Raw genomic sequence first — 20284 nt, 5'->3', positions numbered from 1 at the left:
ACTTTAAAAGTCTTCCCTTAAGATACCATGTCCAGGTGAATTACAGCCTTCAAACCTTTCCCATATAGAAATCCTAGAGTCCACATTCACATTCACTCATGGTTCATGTCCACCCAAACTACTTGAAAAACATATTAGAAACCCAAATGACAGGGGTGCCTGGGTGGCTTAGTTGGTTGAGCAACCAACTCTCAATTTTGGCTCAGGTTATGATCTCAGGGGCATGGGATCAAATCCTGCATCAGGCTCTGTGCTGAGCATGGAGCCTGCTTCAGATTCTCTCTCTCTCCCTCCCCTCTGCCCTACCCTCCACCCATTGTTCTCTCCCTCTTAAAAAAAAAAAAAAATTGAAATGACAAAAATTCCTGATTATTCTGAAAACCAGCCATTGAATCCAGTCAAGATCTTCTTTCACAAAAGAAAGATGTTTCATGTAGGCAGAGTACACATTCTTGAAAAATGAGGGTGACTGTCCTTGTCCCCATTTTCTCCAGCTCCCAGTTCTCACTTCACGAATCTTTTTATGGTGGTTGCTTCTGGCAGCTCTACCAGAGCCTCTGGTGCCACAACTTGATTCTTGAATCTTAAAAAATATCAATATTTGAATTTTTTAAAAATCACCATAGAGTATTTCTTTGGTCCAGTAACATGTGATCAAAAACCAAGAGACTGGATGCTGAAAACAACGATTATCATAGAACGGAAGTTTTGAAGATGATCATTTGTTTCTCTTGGCACGTTCTCACAAATACCCACCCCCTTCAATGCGTTACTATCTCAGTACCATAACCTGTGGAGGAAAATGGCGGCCCAGCCTCTGTCTTCAGTGCAATCAAAACCCTCCTCCCAGAAATAATCTGGTTTGCCTTTCAGGTGTCAAATGGCATGTGGGGACTCTTTCACACTGCTTGGGTTTTCTCCAAAATCCAGTCCACATACTTAACCACGTTGGTGTAAACCCCTGGCCGTTCCCTTTGACCACAGCCTTCTCCCCAGCTGGTGATGCCCACCAAATGCCAGACCTCGTTGTGTTTACAGGACAGGGGCCCCCCTGAGTCTCCCTGTGATGGGGTGAAGAAGGGGGAAGAAAAGATGCACATATGAGTTCAGATGCTTCTCATCAAAATACATTTCCCTAAGATTTTGCTTAAAATTCTATTCTTGGCTCTTCAATAAACTTCAATGTAAATAAAATAATATATCATGGTTTCCAGAAGACTGCTTTTTAAATGCATTAAACTTTCTGGGGTGCCTGGGTGGCTCAGTCAGTTAAGTGCCCAACTCTTGATTTTGGCTCAGGTTATGAGATCAATCCCTGCATTAGGCTCCTTGTGTGAAACATGCTTGGGATTCTCTTCTTCTCCTGCTGCCCTTCCCCCACTTGTGTGCATGCGCTCGCTCTCGCTCTCTCCTTAAAAAATGCATTAAACATTCTAATGTGAATGTATTCAACTGGTTGAAAACACTCTTACCTTACAAGCATCCTTCCCTCCCTCTTTATAGCCTGCACAGATCATCTTATTCGTTATTTTATGCCTTCTGTATCTTATCTGGCATTCTTCAGTCGTCACCAAGGGTATGCTAGCTTTCTGGAGAGTATTTTGTATTTTGCCTGAAAAAAAAAAATGGTTTGTTAATGGAATCATCATATATATACTGAGGATAAGAAATTCCCATTACCGGAGCACTGGGTGTGGTGAAAAAATAATGAAAACTGTTTTTCTGAAAATAAATAAATTGGGAAAAAAAAAAAGAAATTCCCATTACCAAGTTGCTATATATATATAGTAAAGGTATGAGTTTAAAATCAAAATCATACTTATATAAAAATCTAGAAAAAATATTAGGTTTACCTCAAAAACCTTTTATAATTGCAAAATATAGAGATTATTTGTGAACATTAAGTTCAAAACTAAGTATGCTTCTAACTGGAATTACAGCTCAGAGAAAATAACTGAATAGGCCAGGACATTTCATGAAAAGTGCTTGGTTTCACATTAAACGTCATTAAAAATAATCAGTCTTTAAATGAGATTGTCATGTTTAAAATTTCCCATCAAACAGATGTGGAATCCTCCTCACTTGGGCAACTTTACCTTTTCATTTTTTTAAAGGTTTTATTTATTTATTTATTTATTTATTTATTTATTTTATTTGAGAAAGAGAAAGAGAGAGACCAAGAGCATTAGAAGGAGGAGGGGTAGAGGGAGAAACAGACTCTCAGCTGAGCAGGGAGACCAATGTGGGGATTGATCCCAGGACCCTGAGATCATGACCTGAGCCGAAGGCAGACACCTAACTGACCGAGCCACCTAGGTGCCCTGCCTTTCATTTTTATTAACATGCTTTATGCAGTTGAAGGACATGATTATTTTGCTCACATTTTAGCTGTATGCCATGATACAGCAGATAAGGGCAAACCTGAGCTATTTTCTTTACTTTTAGGATGGAGCACACTGAGAAACATCATTTCTTACCTCTTAACTTTCTGTACCCCCATCCAGTCACCCAGCAATCAGTATATATTACATTTCTATCTCCTTTGGAAGGTAGACATATGGGCCTCTGAGCATCTAAATTTTAAAAATCATAGTTTAGTCATCAGAATCAAAATATATCTTCTTTCCCAGGAGAGACTCTCTTCTTTAGCTTTATATCAGGTCGTGTGTTCTCTATTTATTATATTTGGGTTTACCTCATTTCCATTCATTTTCACTCATGTTCAGCGTTATCCGTCACATACTAGATGGGTGAGGGAATGAGGGGGAGACAAAGCACAGCCCTCCCCATGAGCTCCATCTCTCTAACTAGGTCTGTGACCCTGTAGAAATTGCTTACTTGTTCTGACCTGCAATCCTTTTGTCTCTAAAAGAGAGATATAAATCATCTTTAATATTCCAATATGTTATAGAGTTATGTCATTTGGTACATCTGAGAAAACCTGCAGAAAACTTAGCTCTTCACCCACATCCCACAATAAAATTTATTTTTTATTTTTTTAATAATCAGGAAAGAGTGCCAGTCTTAACAGACTAAAAGACTAGCTTTGCAGACCCTCTCTCTTTCACGATCACACCACCTTGAGATTGCTGAGGTCAGGTCATGAATCTGGAGGTGTTAAACATTACATCTAGGAAATCATTCTTGATAACTTTCCATTTAAAATTCCAACATACCTGTGTAATTTATTGCGGTTTCCAGTTTCAACAAGGCAATATCATACCCACTTTCTGCCACTTCATATTGATCATGAATTATTATTTCTTGAACCCCAAAGAAAGATGTGTCCTTTTTAATTTCTGATTGGTTTAGAATGCCACTATAGACACGCAAGATTTTAGGTGACTCTACCCTAAGGAAAAAACAATAAGAGGATAAGAAATTCCCATTACCAAGTTGCTAATTACCTAATTACCAATTAGGTAATTACCAAATTGCTAATTACTAACGTTTTCTACAGGTGGTAGGCTTTTTGATGGAAAAGAGTGATTGCATAGTAAGCTTTTTCACTCACATATTCCTCCCATTGAAAGCTCTGGGTTAGTATATACTATAAAAAACACATAAAATGAATGAAGGCTCTTTTCACCCAACACAAACACACGCGCGCACTCACACATACACGTGTTCTCTCTCTTTTTCTCTCTCAATCTCCCTCTCATGAAGAGTTCCAGGTTCTAGTCTCAACCCTAGCCTTATTAGCTGTGATCCTGAGAAATTCACTTGGATTTTCTGGTACTCCATTTTCCCATAGGAAAAAAGTTAAAAAAAAAAAAAAAAAGTAAAGGAGACTATCAAACATATATGTGAGTTATAATGAAAGTATGCTACATACTGGCGAAAAACAAAACAAAACAAAAAAAACACACAATACCATGTCTGGAAACTCTGAATTCTGAAGTACAAAGAGCAAGTTTGGCCAACTAAAATTCCCTGGGATACACATAACCTCCCGATGGAGCTTTTAGGTCTGGTCAGTATTGAAACTGACCTAAGTAGAGAATCCAATTTGAGGATTTATAATGAACTCTTCCTTCTGTGTTTGGAAACATAGGGAGAGAAGAGAGAGAGAGAGAGAGGAGGAGGGGGGGAAAAAAGAGAGACAGGGAAGAAGCAGCAAGGGAGAGAGAGAATGGTATAAGATTTAGAGAAGGGGAAATTCTCCTTGTGTTTAGTTCTGGACCCGTGGCCCAAGACAATGCACAGAAGATATGTCCTGATGGAACTACCAAGAACACTCCTGGACATTTGGATGCATTTAAATGGGCACGTTAAATAGTATGCCATCATATTTCCGCACCTCATCTGATGCTGGCAGACCATAAGTGGTTCTCCCCTACTGCATTTCTTTTTTTCACTCTAGAAATTTAATTTAGCAAATAGAATAATTTGCATTTTTAAAGTATTTACTAAAATGCTATTGACAGATTTAATATATGTGTGAGCCCGGGGAACTAATAAAAACAGGAATGGCAGCGGCTTAACCCACTGAGCCACCCAGGTGCCCCTAAAAACAGGAATGGTACCAACTCATCGAAACAGTGAGCAGCTGTTAGTATCCACCGGTTTCCAATGATGGAGCCTCCACACAGGTGTCTCTGGCTGGGTGACGTGATCTGCAAAGTTATCTGCCATGGCCACTCACCATGAACAGATGCCGTTCCTCCAACAATTCTGGGTTTGATTTTGGTTGTACACACTGCAACAGAGGGGTGGCAATGAGGAGCTTCCTAAATCTTCCTTTTCCATCAGTAGTTATATCCCTTCAGGTTCAAAGAGGAGAAAACCTTCCCTCGATTCCATATTTTTAATTTTTTTTTAAATTTATTTGACAGAGACAGAGATCACAAGTAGGCAGAGAGACAGGCAGAGAGAGAGGAAGGAAAGCAGGCTCCTCTGCTGAGCAGGGAGCCCGATGCGGGGCTCGATCCCAGGACCCTGGGATCATGACCTGAGCTGAAAGCAGAGGCTTTAACCTACTGAGCCACCCAGGCGCCCTCGATTCCATATTTTATCATGACGCTGACTTGAAGAAATTTTGTAATCAAGTTGGCAAGCGAAGCATACACAGGAAAACTGAATGACTGAGGCACCTGGTAATTACACGTCCCCAAAGAAAGTCTCATCCGGTATTGCATGCAGTCTTATCCTCCCTCACATGATAAACCCTAATGGTTCTTTCAAAAAAGTCATTGTCAAGGGTGGCCCTTGGACCTATCACATCAGCTGGGAATTTGTTAGAGATGCAACCTCTTGAGCTTCCCTCAGAACTGATAGATCCGCAGAACCTAGGAACCTGAATTTCAATCAGCCCTGAAGCTTGAGAATATCCTTCCACTCAGTTTACAGCATCTGTCCAATTCTCCCCATCTTCTTCCCTTTGGGCTGCCCTTTGATCCCAGTTTCTCCTGCTCCAGCTGCGTTCCATCCAAACCCGAGCTGCTCTTCTGTTTTTGAACTGCTTCTGCCTTTGGGTCTTGTTGGCAGTTGGACATTCTCTCAAGGACTTTGATTCTGATTTACCCCTCTGTTTCTTCCTGTCTTAGCTGCCCTGGGTAGAACAGTCCATTCTGCTTCCACTTCCTGAGATGTCAAACATGAGCACCCACCCTCCTGATGGGAGCCTTGGCCAAATCTGGCCCAGCAACCCAGGTAGAATGGAAATGAGGTGCTAATAGACAACAGTTTTCTAGAGCAATTCTTCTCATATTTTAATGTGCATATGGATCACCGGGTTATCTTTTATTTTATTTTTACTTTATTTTTTCACCTGATTGTTTTTTAAAATACTGATTCTGATTCAGTCTAGGGTGAAACCTGAAATTCTTTCTAGCAGGTTTACCGGTAACCTCAACATGCTACACCCAGACCACACTTAGAATAGCAAGGCCCAGAGGATCAGGGAAGGTTCGTGGCCTTAGCTAAAGGAGGAGTGTGAAATCAGCAAGAGAGTCACTAGTCAGAAGCCAAGTCCTAGATGGTCCGCTTCCTGGTTTTGTGGGTAAACACAAAGTATGGGTAAACGCCAAGTCAGTAAAACAGTCTATCCAGGCCTTTCTTTCCTCAACAGGGAAATGGATATATAATCCTGGGGCAGACTTCAAATCAAAGGAGAAGTCAGGAAAAGGAGTCTTGGAGAAAACACCAGTTGGTGCATGTGGAGGCAGGAATAAGCCTGATGTGCTTGAGAAAGCCTAAACAGGATGGGATGCTGAGAAAAGAGTTCTCACCTCAGAGTAGATGGAGTGAGATTAGCTTCAGAGTAACATTTTGAGGATTTTGACTAGATTCTGGAATTTCAGGGAAGCCATTATGATTTACAAGAAAGGAACAGCAAAGTTTAGGAAAATTAATAGGTAAGCCATAACTAAAATATGTTACAAACAAGAAAGTCTTTCTTAGGGATAAGTAATAGGTCTTGTTCATTCCCTTTCATCTCTCAGTTTAAACAAAATGCTGAAGATATATGTTTAGCGTTAGATTTTGTGTCAGGAAACATTTTTTTTTATGGCAATTGCTATATATCTTCAAGAAGTTATGAAGACCAATGACAGTGTAAGACATGATAACTATCTCCAGTAGGTACCCCCCCCCCAAATAGGGTGTTATTTCATCTAGTATAGTGCAGGAAAATCTAATTACCTAGTTTCAGAAGGTGCCCTAAAAAGTTGTAAGATTTTATTTCCCTTTATCTTGTATTTTCTGATTCAGCTATCAATTTCTACATGATATATACTGTAGCCTTCATGGACCAGAATCCATACATTCGTTAGAGAAAAAGCTAAGAAGGAAAGTGGGTGGGGAATGGATTCTGCAATTTAAGGTGTAAGTGTGATTCCCATTTTAGAGACTATATCAATATCACTAACAACAAAATCTGCCAAATGTCAAGCATCCCTTCTAGTGCTTAACAGATGACAAATTACCGTAAATGCTCCTTCTGTCTCAGGTAAATGTATTGTGAGGAAAACATAGACTATTTGAGATACAACTTCATTGGCTGGCTTTTTAAAGGAGCTTGGGCCATCCAAAGATTCCCATCAGACCCCTCAACACCCCAGGAAGGCACGGTTTCCTAGTTAGGATGTTAAGCAATGGACACAATATCGTATATGTTATGTGACAAGTTCTCAGAAGGTAAAAATTTACTCATCTTCTCCGTAGAGAATTCTGACACAAAAAAAATTTCATACTCTGAAAACCATTACAAAGTATAATCACCACTCCTTTTTATTCACTAAATCTCATTGAATCTTAAATTTGTAGTACTTTATAATACTGGACACTAAGCAACAAAAGTCTAAAATGTAGTTTTTATGTAAATCAGTAAATACTGAAGTCATAATGGGTAATTTAAGGAGGAGTGTGGTATATTCTTTCCTCTTGGGCATTCTGTTCCTTAGTCGTCTGTTTGCCTAAAAACCAGCACCTGATACTGTGCTTAGAAATTAGCCCCTGGAATTGGCCACGACTGATCTGATTTCCATTAAAATTTTTATGCTAGTATAGGTCTTCTTTAATGTATACAATCTTTTTATTTCCTTTCTACCCTACCACACTCATTGTTATAAATTAAAAAGGTTTTACTGTAAATTTTTGCCAATAGTAATAGATATGCAGAACACTTGTAGGCAATCAGAAAGAATGAAGGCCCCTGAGAAGAAACTACTTTATTTTTTGAATAAATACATAATTTTTCAAACATATGATAATTATTTATCTTTCAGTTAAAAGTCAAGTCATGGCCAATGGACAGAAAATGAATGATAAACCAAAATGCTGGCTGATACTCATTTTTAAAGGATGATAAGAAAGATCACTGGTCTTCATAATAAGAATCAAGCATCAAAGTGTTGGCTAACCCCGAGTCTCACCATGAAATACCAGCTATATAAATGTGTCAAATTAAAACACATATTCATGGGGCACCTGGGTGGCTCAGTGGGTTAAAGCCTCTGCCTTTGGCTCAGGTCATGATCCCAGAGTTCTGGGCTCTCTGCTCAGCAGGGAGCCTGCTTCCTCCTCTTTCTCTCTCTGCCTGCCTCTCTGCCTACTTATGATCTCTGTCTGTCAAATAAATAAAATCTTTAAAAAAAAAAAACACATATTCATTTAGTACTAGGCAATGCAGAGTTTAGGTAAGGCCCAATGATTACCCATAAAAAATGGTCAGCCTGAGTGACGGGAGCAAAAATAAGAGAAAATTGCATCTAAGTTTGTTATCGTACTAATTTTCTCCCCTTTGCGGCTATTAGTGACTCTCTCTGTAGTGATATATTTGGTACAGAGTAATTCCTTCAGATGTATTTTTCCTCAGGTAACATTAAACTCACCATTATCCATTTTACATAACCTTAATGTATATCCAGAGATGCCTCCTCTCCCATGAAGTATTTTAGTTGGAGATCCATTTGAAGAAAGTTTTAAGTAACATTTACCCCTGCAAGTTGGAAACAAAAGAGTATAAACATAACGCACCCCTCTAGAAGATGGGACAAGAGTGTCTACATAACTCTTCATAGGTCTTACTTCCCTCCGTTGCAAGATTCTGGAGATGGGGAATAGGTAAAAAACTGGCAGCGTATGTTGTCAGTACACATTTTCTGGCAAGCTTCATGCCCTTTTGCATCAACAATGTCCAGTTCTTCTCCCAAGAAATCAGTGTCGTGGTAAAATGAGGAGTGACAAAACACTAGGCAGCAAACCACAGATCAGATATGAGACACAAAACCTCAGCACTGGTCAGGCTTGGCTGTGCTGAGCTGGAGCAGGAGAAAATGCTTTCACAGCTTACCTGGGACACTGTGCCTGCAGCTTTGCAGACTGAACCCAGAAAGAACTTTGCTCTTTTTAATGCGCGTGCTCGGTAATCCACTTTCAGATGTTTTCAGGAGACAAAGATTTCTGACCGTAAAAAAAGTGGGGGGAGGGTAATGTAAATATATCATGTAAGACATATCAAAGAGAAGAACCATTTTTTATAGCACATACAAAAGGCAATTAATTCATGTTGGTCCCGGGCAGTGAAAAATTTTTCATTTTGTAAGTACTCTTCATAAATCATTGAGTGAGACCCCATGATCCACGGGTGGCAGATAGATCTTCAAAACGAAACCACTTGCCTCCATAAAAATTTTCTGAGCTGGTTCTATTGTCAGTGTTCCGAGCACTTTCCTTCTTTACCCCCTTTCTTTCAAATCTCCTAGCCCAACTCAAAGATTCCATCACTTTTATGTTAACGGAGAAATCTGGCATCCGGAGTTGCTGGATATCAGATTTATTCCTGGCTTAGGCAGGGATAAATGCATTCCAACACAGACTCTGCACAGGAAGCATCTTCCTAGAAGGAAGGAACTTTTCCTAATTAGCCCCAAATCACAGTGTAGAGCAGAGCTGTCCAACAGAATTTTCCGCAGTGATGGAAATAGTCCATGTCTGTGCCATCCAAGGCAATGGCCATTAGCTACATGTGGCTAGTGAGCACTTGGATGTGGCTAATACAACTGTAGAAATGAATATATACTTCTATTTAATTTTAATTAATTTTAATTTAAAAAGCCAAGTCTTGGCCTATAGTGTTCATCCCCCTCTCTCACCCTGTACTGAGGATCCAATGTGTTACTCCTCTTAGAGACCTTGATTGAGAATTTTATAAAAGGAATACAAAGAAAAAGAACAGCGATGAACCCAATGGTATCAAAGCCATCTTTCTAATTTGTGGCATTTATCATGTCTCAAGGCTCAATCTTTGAACCTCCTTTCTTCTCTGCCTGCTTTCAGTCCTTCAATGTTCTCACCCAGTTTCAGTCACTTGGATTACCATGTATGCTGGTAACACCTGAACACAGATCTACAACATAAACCTCTCTTCTTTGTTCCAGATTTCTCTTTCCAATTGCCAATTCAACACTTCTGGATGTCTACTAGGCATCTCTTCCCTCTTGAAATCTACATCCCCGTGATGGGGTTTTCATCCTCTCAGCTCCCTGGGCCAAAAGTCTTAGCGCTATCATGGACTTTCTTTCCTCCAGAGCCGACGTCAAACTCATCAGCAAATCTTATTGGCCCTATGTGGACAATATATCCCAATCTGATTACTTCTCTATCACTTTCACTCTGGTCCAAATAGGGCAGGGTTTTTATCTGTTTAGTTCATTAATAGAATCCCTGGTGTTTAGAACAGTGACTGGTATACAGTAGGCACCGAATAAATTACATCATGTTGTTGAGTAAATGAAAGCAACAGATATATTTTCATGTGACAGACTTAATAATTCTGAAAGTTGCTCAATGGAAAACCAGGCTTGCTTGATGGACAAGGAACTTGAGGGCTACCCTGGCTGGATTGCTCTTGGGGACACAATCCCCATGTAGGCAACCAAATCAAGTGAATACCAAGGACTCTGAGAATTCTGATTCAGATAATATAGAGAACCTAGATTTTGAAGCAAACTTAAGGGTTGTTTTTTTTTTTTAGTAACTCTTATTAATGAGGGGCAGCAACCCCAAAAGATAACCCTTTAATGATCAAAGAAAATTCCTATCCTTTACTATGGTTTCCTGTATCAATACCCATCAGTAGGGAAACACCATCTCAAGTCTCAAAACTCCCTCCGCGGTTATCCCCAATTTCATTAATATAGGCCTTCACTTCCCCTTCTTTTCATGATGATTGGACATTGCACTGGTATTCCCAGCTTTTTCTGCTCAATGATCTCAAACTGGGCATTGGACGAAGTTGCCTCTTAATGGTCATCCATGCTTTCTTCATTCTGTTAAGAGCTAGGCAACTCTCTCTTTGCTGAAGGCAGGGACCTCCCCCAGCTAAAGAAAACAAGAGTCCTTGCTAACGTGGGATTTGTGGCCATTAGATTGGGAACAGAAAGAGAGAGAAGCAAGGAATTCTTCTTTGCAAATTTGATCTACTCCATGCAGGCATTTAGATCAAATGTGTAGCAGCTCAGAAATGTTAACAATGGATTTTGAGCAGTTGTTTTAAAAGATACCACATTCATCTTAATCTGAACTCCTTACCTTTCAGATTCCTTTGGCCATTCTTGAGAAAAGAAGGTAAAAAACAAACAGCTGGGATGGTGGGTACAAATGCGGCGACAGACAAAGGCATCTGGAGCCACGACACTGTCAATGTTACTGTCTGCAAACGCCGTACCAGGGAAAATGTCCCTAATGCAAGCTGCACAACAGAAGACACTATGCTTAAGGAATCAGTTCTCCCATGCAATCGGTAAAATCCCAGTTATCATATTTGTAAATGCCATATGAAAATTAGTTAGGGGGTGAGGGAAGTATGAATAGGCTAAGCACAGAGGAATTTGAGGACAATGGAAATTCTCTGTATGATACTGTAATGACATTGTCCAAACCCATAGAATACACACCACCAAGAGTGCATGAGAAAGTGAACCATGGACTTGAGGGGATTAGGGTGGGTTCACCTACGTTAATCAACTGTAACGATATAACTCTGGAGGGGAATATTTATCGGGAGGGAGTCTGGGCATGGGTGGGGCACATACACATGGTGTATGGGGCATCTCTACTTTCCCCTCAACTCTGCAGCAAATCTAAAATTGCTCTAAAGTAATAAAGTCTCCATAACAATTTTTTTTCAAGTTTTTTATATCTCAGGATCTTCAAATTTTTCTTTTAAATGAGGAAACATAAAGTGATTATTTTAAATTCCAACGTGGCTCTAATTACACAGGACATAATGAATTTTTCCACAGGAAGAAGGTAAAAGATCATTTGGTCCATCTCATCAGTGAGCACCCATCGTATACACCATCAGCACGTACTTACTATTTAATGGCCAAACCATCTCACGAAGTAATAATAGTTACCCAGGTTAGAAAGCGCGCAGGATTTCAGTGAAAATCCAGACACCACTGAACCGAGCTTCATTATTCTGGTTGGTAGCCCCATTTGGGTGTACTTCAGTAGACAAATGTTACTAAATAAAAACAAAAATGGAAAAATGTTTTACTCCTCTAAATACAAGTAGGAAAAAACGTAAGGTGATAAGAAATTCCAATGTAGACATTACTTGGGCATTTACAGCTAAGGGATCACTCTGAAAAGCATGAATCTGAGAACTGGACAGCTGGACTTCAGTCCTTGCTCTGCCAAGACCTGGTGAGCCTGTGAATTTTGTCAACTTTGTTTTTCATCACAAAAATGCCAGCTTTGATGGAAGGATGGTCTAAAGAGTATCGGGTAGGAAGTAATGAATTCTCAAGCCCTTCTCAATTTTAGCAGTTTAACTTTTTTATAATGCCCAGCAACTCCCAAGCTCCTGGCTTGCTGTGCCCATTGTGTTAAGTCTTAGATATAAAATATGTAAAAAGATACATGAACTAAGCTAAATATAAACCATGAAAGCTTGCTTATTAACTTGAGGGTTTTATCATTTTTTAAATAAATCTCTATTGCTTTATTTGCTCTGCACTCATGTCCTTCTGAATATGGAGAGTGGCAATGTTAAAACCCAAAGGTAAATCCAAATACTAGTCATTTGAACTTATTTCTCTTTCTCTCTTTTGGATTCTAGATAAGTATAATTTACCATAGAACTCAAAAACATCGCAAATATTTGTAAATGTAAAAGTCAGAGACATTTTTTTTCCCTAAACTTTTTTTAAAAAGAGAACACAGATTCATCATTAGAGATCAAGTCCTTTTTATATCCTACCCATTTATCTCTGGAATATTCAAAATCCAATATGGGAAAGATTTTAAAACACTTCATATGGGTTTCAGTTATTTTGTCTTAGGTAAGAAACTTTCATTTAGAGAGACCTGAGCGGGTTTTTCCTTTTGGTTCTATAATCCTTTAGGCCAGGAATGGCATAGTCAGACCAATTACAACTCTGAAAACTGTCAATGAAGAAATGTGTCATTTTTAAATTAGGAGATGGGTTAATCTTTTTTTTTTTTTTTAATGTAACAATGTAAGTAAAAGACAGACTCCTTACTATAAGGAAATGCATCCGAGTTGGGCTTGAAACGCACTTTCTGTGAAGAAGACTATCAGCACTGTACTTACTATAGTAATGTCATTTAGGGGCTAAAAGTAAATTCTGGCATTCGGCTAAAGAGAAATTTTGTTTTTCTTCTTTTTTCTCCTTTTTGAAAAAATTTTATCTTCTCAGTGTTCCAAGATTCACTGTTTCTGCACCACACGCAGTGCTCCATGCAATTCATGTTTTTCATTGGATAATGTAATGATCTACTTACTGTCCTTGGGTTCAGCCCCTTGCTCACTCACCGATGCTCTGTGCTGGGAAACTGGCTTGTTGCGTATGTGAAAAAGTGACAGTGCACATCATTTGTACACCTCTCTTGGCATTCCTGAACATTCCTAGCGATTGAGCCATTATAGTTCATGCCTTTCATGTCCAAGCCCACATACACCTTTCTGTTGCAAGCTGGAAACAAAAGCAGAAAATGGCAATCTTCCAGACTCCAGGGGCAACTGGAATAATGCTACCTTAGCAACTGTCCCTCCTAACTTACTCTTTCTACACTTACTGCCACAGTTCCTCAGAAATCCTTTGTTTTCATCTTAATCTGCTTAATTTCTACCCTCAAGTGCAAGCTGCAAAACAATGCCAATGTCCTTCTTATATTGCAACAATGTAAACTTGTAAATAACTGTTTCAGTTTCTCCCCCAATCCCCCTCCCCGCCCTGGTCTCCCTGATCTCCTTTAACCCTCTGACTGATTGACTAAACTACCCAGGAATCTTTTGACTATTAAGACAAGTGTCATCTCAACCTTTACAGCTGCTCTTTTGATTTGAAGTCATATGTTTAATAAGGACTTTTATATAAAACTTTAAACTGGGAAAGAGAAAGACAACAAATGAATGGTGAAGACTAATGTAGTAAGATCATGTCCTTTTATTGTGTAAATTTTAATGAATGGGGGGGGGATAAGCATGCTTAGTTTCTATTCTACACTGAAGGAACTAACTTCATTTGGAGACTCTATGACCATACAGCAGAGTTTTGCTAGATAATTATAAAACCATATATGATACGACTATACATATACATCAGAGCAAATAGTATTTACAAATTCTAACAAGACAACTTACCACTTATTTGGTGTGAGCATTGCTTGAAAGAATATCCAGAAATGGCTCCTGTCATATTCACCCTTGGCAGTGTTTCTGTTACACTGTCTTTCAGGATACAAGTAAACCTGTTTAAAAAAAAGAAAAAAAAATTATCGCACGAGAATTTACATTTTAAAAGAATGGATCTTGTGGCACCTGGGTGGCTCAGTGGATTAAGCCTCTGCCTTTGGCTTAGGTCATGATGTCAGGGTCCTGGAATCAAGCCCTGCATGGCTCTCTCTGCTCAATAGGGAGCCTGCTTCCTCCTCTCTCTCTTCCTGCCTCTCTGCCTACTAGTGAGCTGTCTGTCAAATAAATAAATACAATCTTTAAAAATAAAAATAAAAGAATGGATCTTAAAAGCCAGCACACAGAAAGTCAAAGAGAAAAAAACAAACTCCTCTATCTCCTGCCAAAACAAATATTTTCTTGGAAAAACTGCAAATTTGTTTCTTATTCCAACATCCCTACACTTAAAAGATCATATATTGTGTTCCCTACTACCTGGAAACGGGAGTAGGTGAACCCTGGCCTGTTGGTGAAACAATCCTCCACCTGTTTTGTCTGGCCCATGAGCTGAGAATGGTTTCTATATTTTTAAATGGTTACATTTTAAATGGTTATATAAGTACTTAAGTAATATTCTTGATTTTGCTTTTTGACCTGTAAAGCCCAAACTATTCCCTGCCTTGTCAAGAAAAAGTTTGCCAAGCTCTGCTCTAGATTCTAGAATAGTAATTTCATAAGTTCTGGGTACTATGTAAGTATCTATGAATGTGGCAACAAGACAGAAAGATGCTGATAACTTAATTCTGTAGTAAAGCTTTGTTACTGAATTTTCAGGTTCAACATAGAAACAGAAGTTGTGGATGGAATGACCTAAAAATTTAAAAATGTAACTCTAGGGCACCAGGGTGGCTCAGTCGGTTAAGTGACTGCCTTCGGCTGGGGTCATGAAACCCAAGTCCTAGGATCGAGTCCCTTATCCGGCTGCCAGCTCAGTGGGGAGTCTGCTTCTCCCTCTGACCCTCTCCCTCTCATGCTCTCTCTCACTCACTCTCTCAAATAAATAAAATCTTTAAAAAAATAAAAATAAATGGGGTTATGGACATTGGGGAGGGTATGTGCTATGGTGAGTGCTGTGAAGTGTGTAAACCTGGCGATTCACAGACCTGTACCCCTGGGAATAAAAATATATTATATGTTTATAAAAAATAAAAAAAATTTTTTTTAAAGTAAAATAAAAAATAAAAAAATAAAAATAAAACCATAATTATAAACATAAAACCACTAAATGCAATTTGTGATCAAATGCAAATGCAATCTTCTGGAGAAGATTCTGGTTAATAGCTATAAATTATATTTGGGGGACAACTGAGATGATATAAAGAGATTCTTGTTAAAATTATATGTTTTTTATGTAGGAAAATGTATGCTGAAATATTTAGGGGTGAAATGTTACAATGTCTTCAAATTAATTCAAGTCTTTAAGCAAATTAGATTAGATAGATGATAGAAAGAGAGGTAGAAAGGGAAGAAATGGCAAAAGTCTTGGTGGTGTCAGGGGACTACTGTACTGTTCTTTGAAACTACCATTACAAATATTTATCTCCTAATAAAATAACTGAGGGAAAAGCATCAGTTTAAATAACATCCAACATCAATAATCAATCAAAAAGCAAAGAACAAAATGATTAAGAGGCATAAAAGTGGAGAGAAATAAGAAAGTGAACCATTAAAATCTAGACCACAGAGAAGATGGAAAGTCCATGCTGAGGGGCACGTTTGCTCCTCCCTGATCTGCCAAAACACCATCCTTTTTTTCTGTAATATTATTTATTTCAATTGAAGGACAGTATGTTTTCCAACTATTGACTGTACACTTTATAAAATGGTAGATGAGTACTCATTGGTAGTAATCCTCATGTCTGTCAAATAAATAAATAAAATCTTTAAAAAAAAAAAAAACTATTTCTGCTATTTCTGCTATGTAGAAATGCAAACATTTACCATTTGGTAGGATCTTGAGAAGACGATTCAGCCATGAAGGTGAAAAGCAAACAGCGTGGGTGGTGGGTGCAGACGAGCTGGCAATGCCTGGCGCTTGGCGTGAAGACGGTAGTGATGTCTCCTCCTTCGAAGCAGGTGTCTGTCAACAGCTCAGTCACACAGTCTGTGATGTAATACATTGCATGCCTTATTTTGGATTTTAGTTGCACGTAACTGATTAGAAAATAATCTCACAAAGGCCAGCAGAGCAGGTCTACGTAACAGAAAATATGCCTGACCTTGGAAATCAGAGCAATCAATAGTTTTATGGTAGTTTATTGGGTGAGAAGCCTCAGACAGAGAAGGAAATCACAAAATGGCACGTTTGCTTTAATGGAATGGTGCGGATGGGGGTTGTCTGGGAGACATGGGATCTTTGTAGGTGACTGAATAATTGCACAGAGCTTTACTGGCCCAAGATGTTCTTTAGCATTGCATCCAAGTCTGGACTGGGCCACCTACTTTTTCCTTTCCCTACTGTTTGCTTGTTGAAACTCCATGTTATATGAAACAAAGGATCCAGACTGATCACTTTTCAATAGTGCTCAATGGCCCTGGCTGTGATATTCGGTATCATATTACTATTTTAAATGGGCCAGTTTAGTAACAGGAACTTTAGATGCTCAGAAAAATAAATGAATCCCATTCTAACTGAAACCATACATAGGTCTGTGTTTTTTTCTTTTAAAGCTAAAGTGCATAAGATTGATTTTTTTTCTGTTTCTAGGAAGAGATAGCTAATATTCCAGATTATGACTCTTTGGATCATTATTATTTAGTCACTAAATAAAAGGTTGGAGTTTTTAATCTTGGTATGTTCCTATTAAGAAGTACTACTACACCACCCATGGTCTTATTAATATCTTTCATATACATTTACTATATGCATACTATATATGTATATGTATACATACAGATTTGGTAAAAATGAAATACTTTGGGAGGATAAAATATAACTCAAATACTTATTGTAGCAATAACCAACACACCAAATATATATGTAAGTAGGGAGCAGTGAAAAATATCACTAGAGGCTTACAGGATTTAGGTAGCCCATGGCCTTGGACAGGGAAAATTCCAACTTCATTTTCTCTAACCTCTAACTGAAATGTGGCATAGAGTTCTCTTGTTAACGTAAGTAATAAAGCACATAGTGTTCACAGTATCTGCAACTTTGTCATAGTACAATTATAAGATTTATTTATTTATTTATTTATTTTAAAGATTTTATTTATTTATTTGACAGAGAGAGATCACAAATAGGCAGAGAGGCAGGCAGAGAGAGGAGGAAGCAGGCTCCCCGCAGAGCAGAGAGCCCGATGCGGGGCTCGATCCCAGGACCCTGGGATCATGACCTGAGCTGAAGGCAGAGGCTTTAACCCACTGAGCCACCCAGGCGCCCCCAATTATAAGATTTAAAAAGAAAATACTACCCACAGATACCTTAAGATACCATTATCCTCATGACTAGTTTGGTAGTAATTATTACTCTGCATTTTTAGACCACTAAAATTTTAGACCACTAAGATTTTAACCACTAAATCTTGTTATATCATGTGTTAATACGAAGCAGATCTATTTTTATATCAGAGTTCAGGGTGTTTTTTTTTTAACACATTAATTAAGTGTATTGCAATATACTTGATTTTCTTGGTAATCCTGTGTATTTTTACTTTATTCCTTTAAAGACATTATTCTGAGAATATAGTCTCCATGGATTTATAGGGAAAAAGGAGTAAGGATCCCTGCCACAGACTCTGCTCAAAACCCACCATATACACCTTCTAAATAACCCAACTACAACCTCTGCAGATAGAATAATTTTCTCCAAAATTGGCAGCTAGCCAAGAATGACCTGGAGGTTAACAGAAACCTGCCCCCACCCCGTCAAGTTCTGTGTTGCTTCCAAACAGAACTGTACAGCAGTTCCCCCTGCCCCCACCCTAATGAAGTCTATTGACAGCTCAAAATACTCCCACTGCCCACACATGCCACCTCTTGGTGCAAAGCAAGTACTAATTACCACCAAACTAGTATGAGTGATATGGATTTGGATATAAATATAGGTACAGATATGTATATAGACATACATATAGATTACTGCTATTACGAAGAGTTCCTGTACATCCCCTGTTTTGAAAACCCCCAGAGCCTTAAGTGAAAAATAAAACTATGATGTCCTTCCCTGGAATAGATGGCATGGGACCTCGGTGTGATTTCCACCTCTGGGATCAATCCCTTCTGTTTCCTAGTTTTCAAGTTAGGGAACCAAGCTCTTTCCAATTCATACCTAACATTAAGCTCTACTTACCACCAGAAACTGAGGCAAATAAAATGAAATGTACCACTTGATATAATAAAATCATCCTACAAAGAGAAAAATGTGCATGTGTTTAAAACATAAAACGTGAATTTATAATTCGCTTACTGTGTTTACAAGACATAGGGAGGGAGAGAGTGGTTAATTCCATAGTGTTCCCAGGGTTCTTACCATAATGCTGAATTTTACTCCCCACATCCCAGGACATTCTTCAGCATGGTTGTGTGTAGAGTTCAACATTTTCCTAGTTCTGAAGAACCCAGAACTGACCCGGGAGATTACACCCCTCATCTTTGCTTCCTCCCCGCCCCCACCCCTACCCCGCCTGCCCCTCACCATTAACCAGAGACTTCTCACTGCCATCATCTGACCCTTCCCCAACTCCAATTTTTCCACTTTTATTTTCCCTTACAAATTGCTTCCTTACTTTCCATCGCTGAAGTCTCTATAGCTGTTTAGCTCCAAATGATTTTCTACTTACAAAGTTTCCCATTTTAAAAATTCTGCTGCAAATATATTCATAGACTGTCTTGGTCATCCATAAATGTACTCATCCCCACAAAGTACTGATTTAACTCTTCTATAAAAAACCGACCATCAGTGAGAAAAATCAAGACTTTTTTTTTTTATTTGACAGAGAACACAAGTATGCAAAGAGGCAGGCAGGGGTGGAGGTGGGGGGAAGCAGACTCCCCACTGAGCAGAGAGCCTGATGCGGGGCTCCATCCCAGGACCCTGAGATCATGACCAGAGCCTAAGGCAAGAGGCCCTAGCCCACCAAGCCACCCAGGCGCCCCAAGACTTATTTTTTAATATTGATCTTGAAAACTTTTTTAATTTGCAAAATACTTGTCATTGATTACAAATGATTAGTCTTCTTTCATTCTGCATCTTCTCTCAAACTGATTAGAGATATAAGCTTCTAAAATGCCAGGTCAGACAAATTTTAATAAACTAATCACTCTCCATTGTAAAAAAAAAAAAAAAAAAAAATTAAAGCCCCAGTGGTAGAAAGAGGATAATTGCTTGGGAGAAATCTTAAATAAGAACTTTCGAAATCATACCTGAGAACATTTTGTTTGCTTGTTTGCCACATTCTCAGCAAGAGTGTTTCTCTTCTTCCGAAATAGTCTTCATCCTCCTCTACATGAACTTATGCAGGTAACGCTCACTTTAATATTTACTTTAACTGGTTCCCAATGTTATGCAACCTTGTCTCTTTGTGGAGCACTTCTGCAAGGCCCTTAAAATCTCGGCATATCAAAAATGTTCGTTGGTCGAGTTGCTTGCTCTTTTTGTCTTATTTTACTGTGTCTTCAAAAAAAAAAAAAAAGTGCCCAGAGAGATTGCTAGAGAACTCGGATTTGTCTGCATGTCTCTTAGCAGTTGGGCAAACTCCCATTAGTGTATGCCTGCTTGCCAAAGCCTCGCAGAACCACATGTTCAAATATCAGCTGTTAATCATTAAACCCCGCCGAACCTGAGCCTCGCACTCCACAAAGAAAACAAGGAAGACCTGAGGGACCTACTGATGCTCAGTAGAGCGGCGGGACGGAGCCTCACCTGTTGGAGGAGCGGAGGCTTCTGCCGGGGTCTATGCTGATAGTTCTAAGAAGCCAAGCTCTTTTTTATTCCACTCACAAACACTGAAAGTCTAACTTACTTTTTTTTTTTTTTAAACGGAAAAATATGGGGCTTTTGTATCTTTCTTTGGATGTTGGCGCCCTGAGACAAATGGAGAGGTGGGAAGTCACGTGTCTAGCCTTTGCAGGAAAAGC

General features: G+C 38.9%; 1 protein-coding gene across 1 annotated transcript; it reads right to left on the bottom strand.

Moving 5' to 3' along the window:
- Positions 1 to 856: 856 nt before the first annotated feature.
- On the bottom strand, positions 857 to 19628 carry F11 (coagulation factor XI). Its single transcript, XM_044268221.1, has 15 exons — positions 19571 to 19628; positions 18498 to 18553; positions 16148 to 16310; positions 14117 to 14223; positions 13286 to 13445; positions 11862 to 11971; positions 11035 to 11194; positions 8795 to 8904; positions 8530 to 8692; positions 8334 to 8440; positions 4531 to 4699; positions 3177 to 3352; positions 2478 to 2573; positions 1473 to 1612; positions 857 to 1061 (listed from the first exon to the last, which is right to left on the bottom strand). Exons 1-15 carry the CDS (start codon positions 19600 to 19602, stop codon positions 900 to 902), a joined length of 1911 nt encoding a protein of 636 aa, XP_044124156.1. The 5' UTR covers positions 19603 to 19628; the 3' UTR covers positions 857 to 899.
- Between the last annotated feature and the right edge of the window lie 656 nt (positions 19629 to 20284).

Source organism: Neovison vison, chromosome 11 (assembly GCF_020171115.1).
Source record: "Neovison vison isolate M4711 chromosome 11, ASM_NN_V1, whole genome shotgun sequence".
In the NCBI taxonomy this organism is placed as follows: Eukaryota; Metazoa; Chordata; class Mammalia; order Carnivora; family Mustelidae; genus Neogale; species Neogale vison.
The sequence above is the reverse complement of the archived record's forward strand: the minus strand, read 5'-3'. Positions and strand labels throughout refer to the sequence as shown.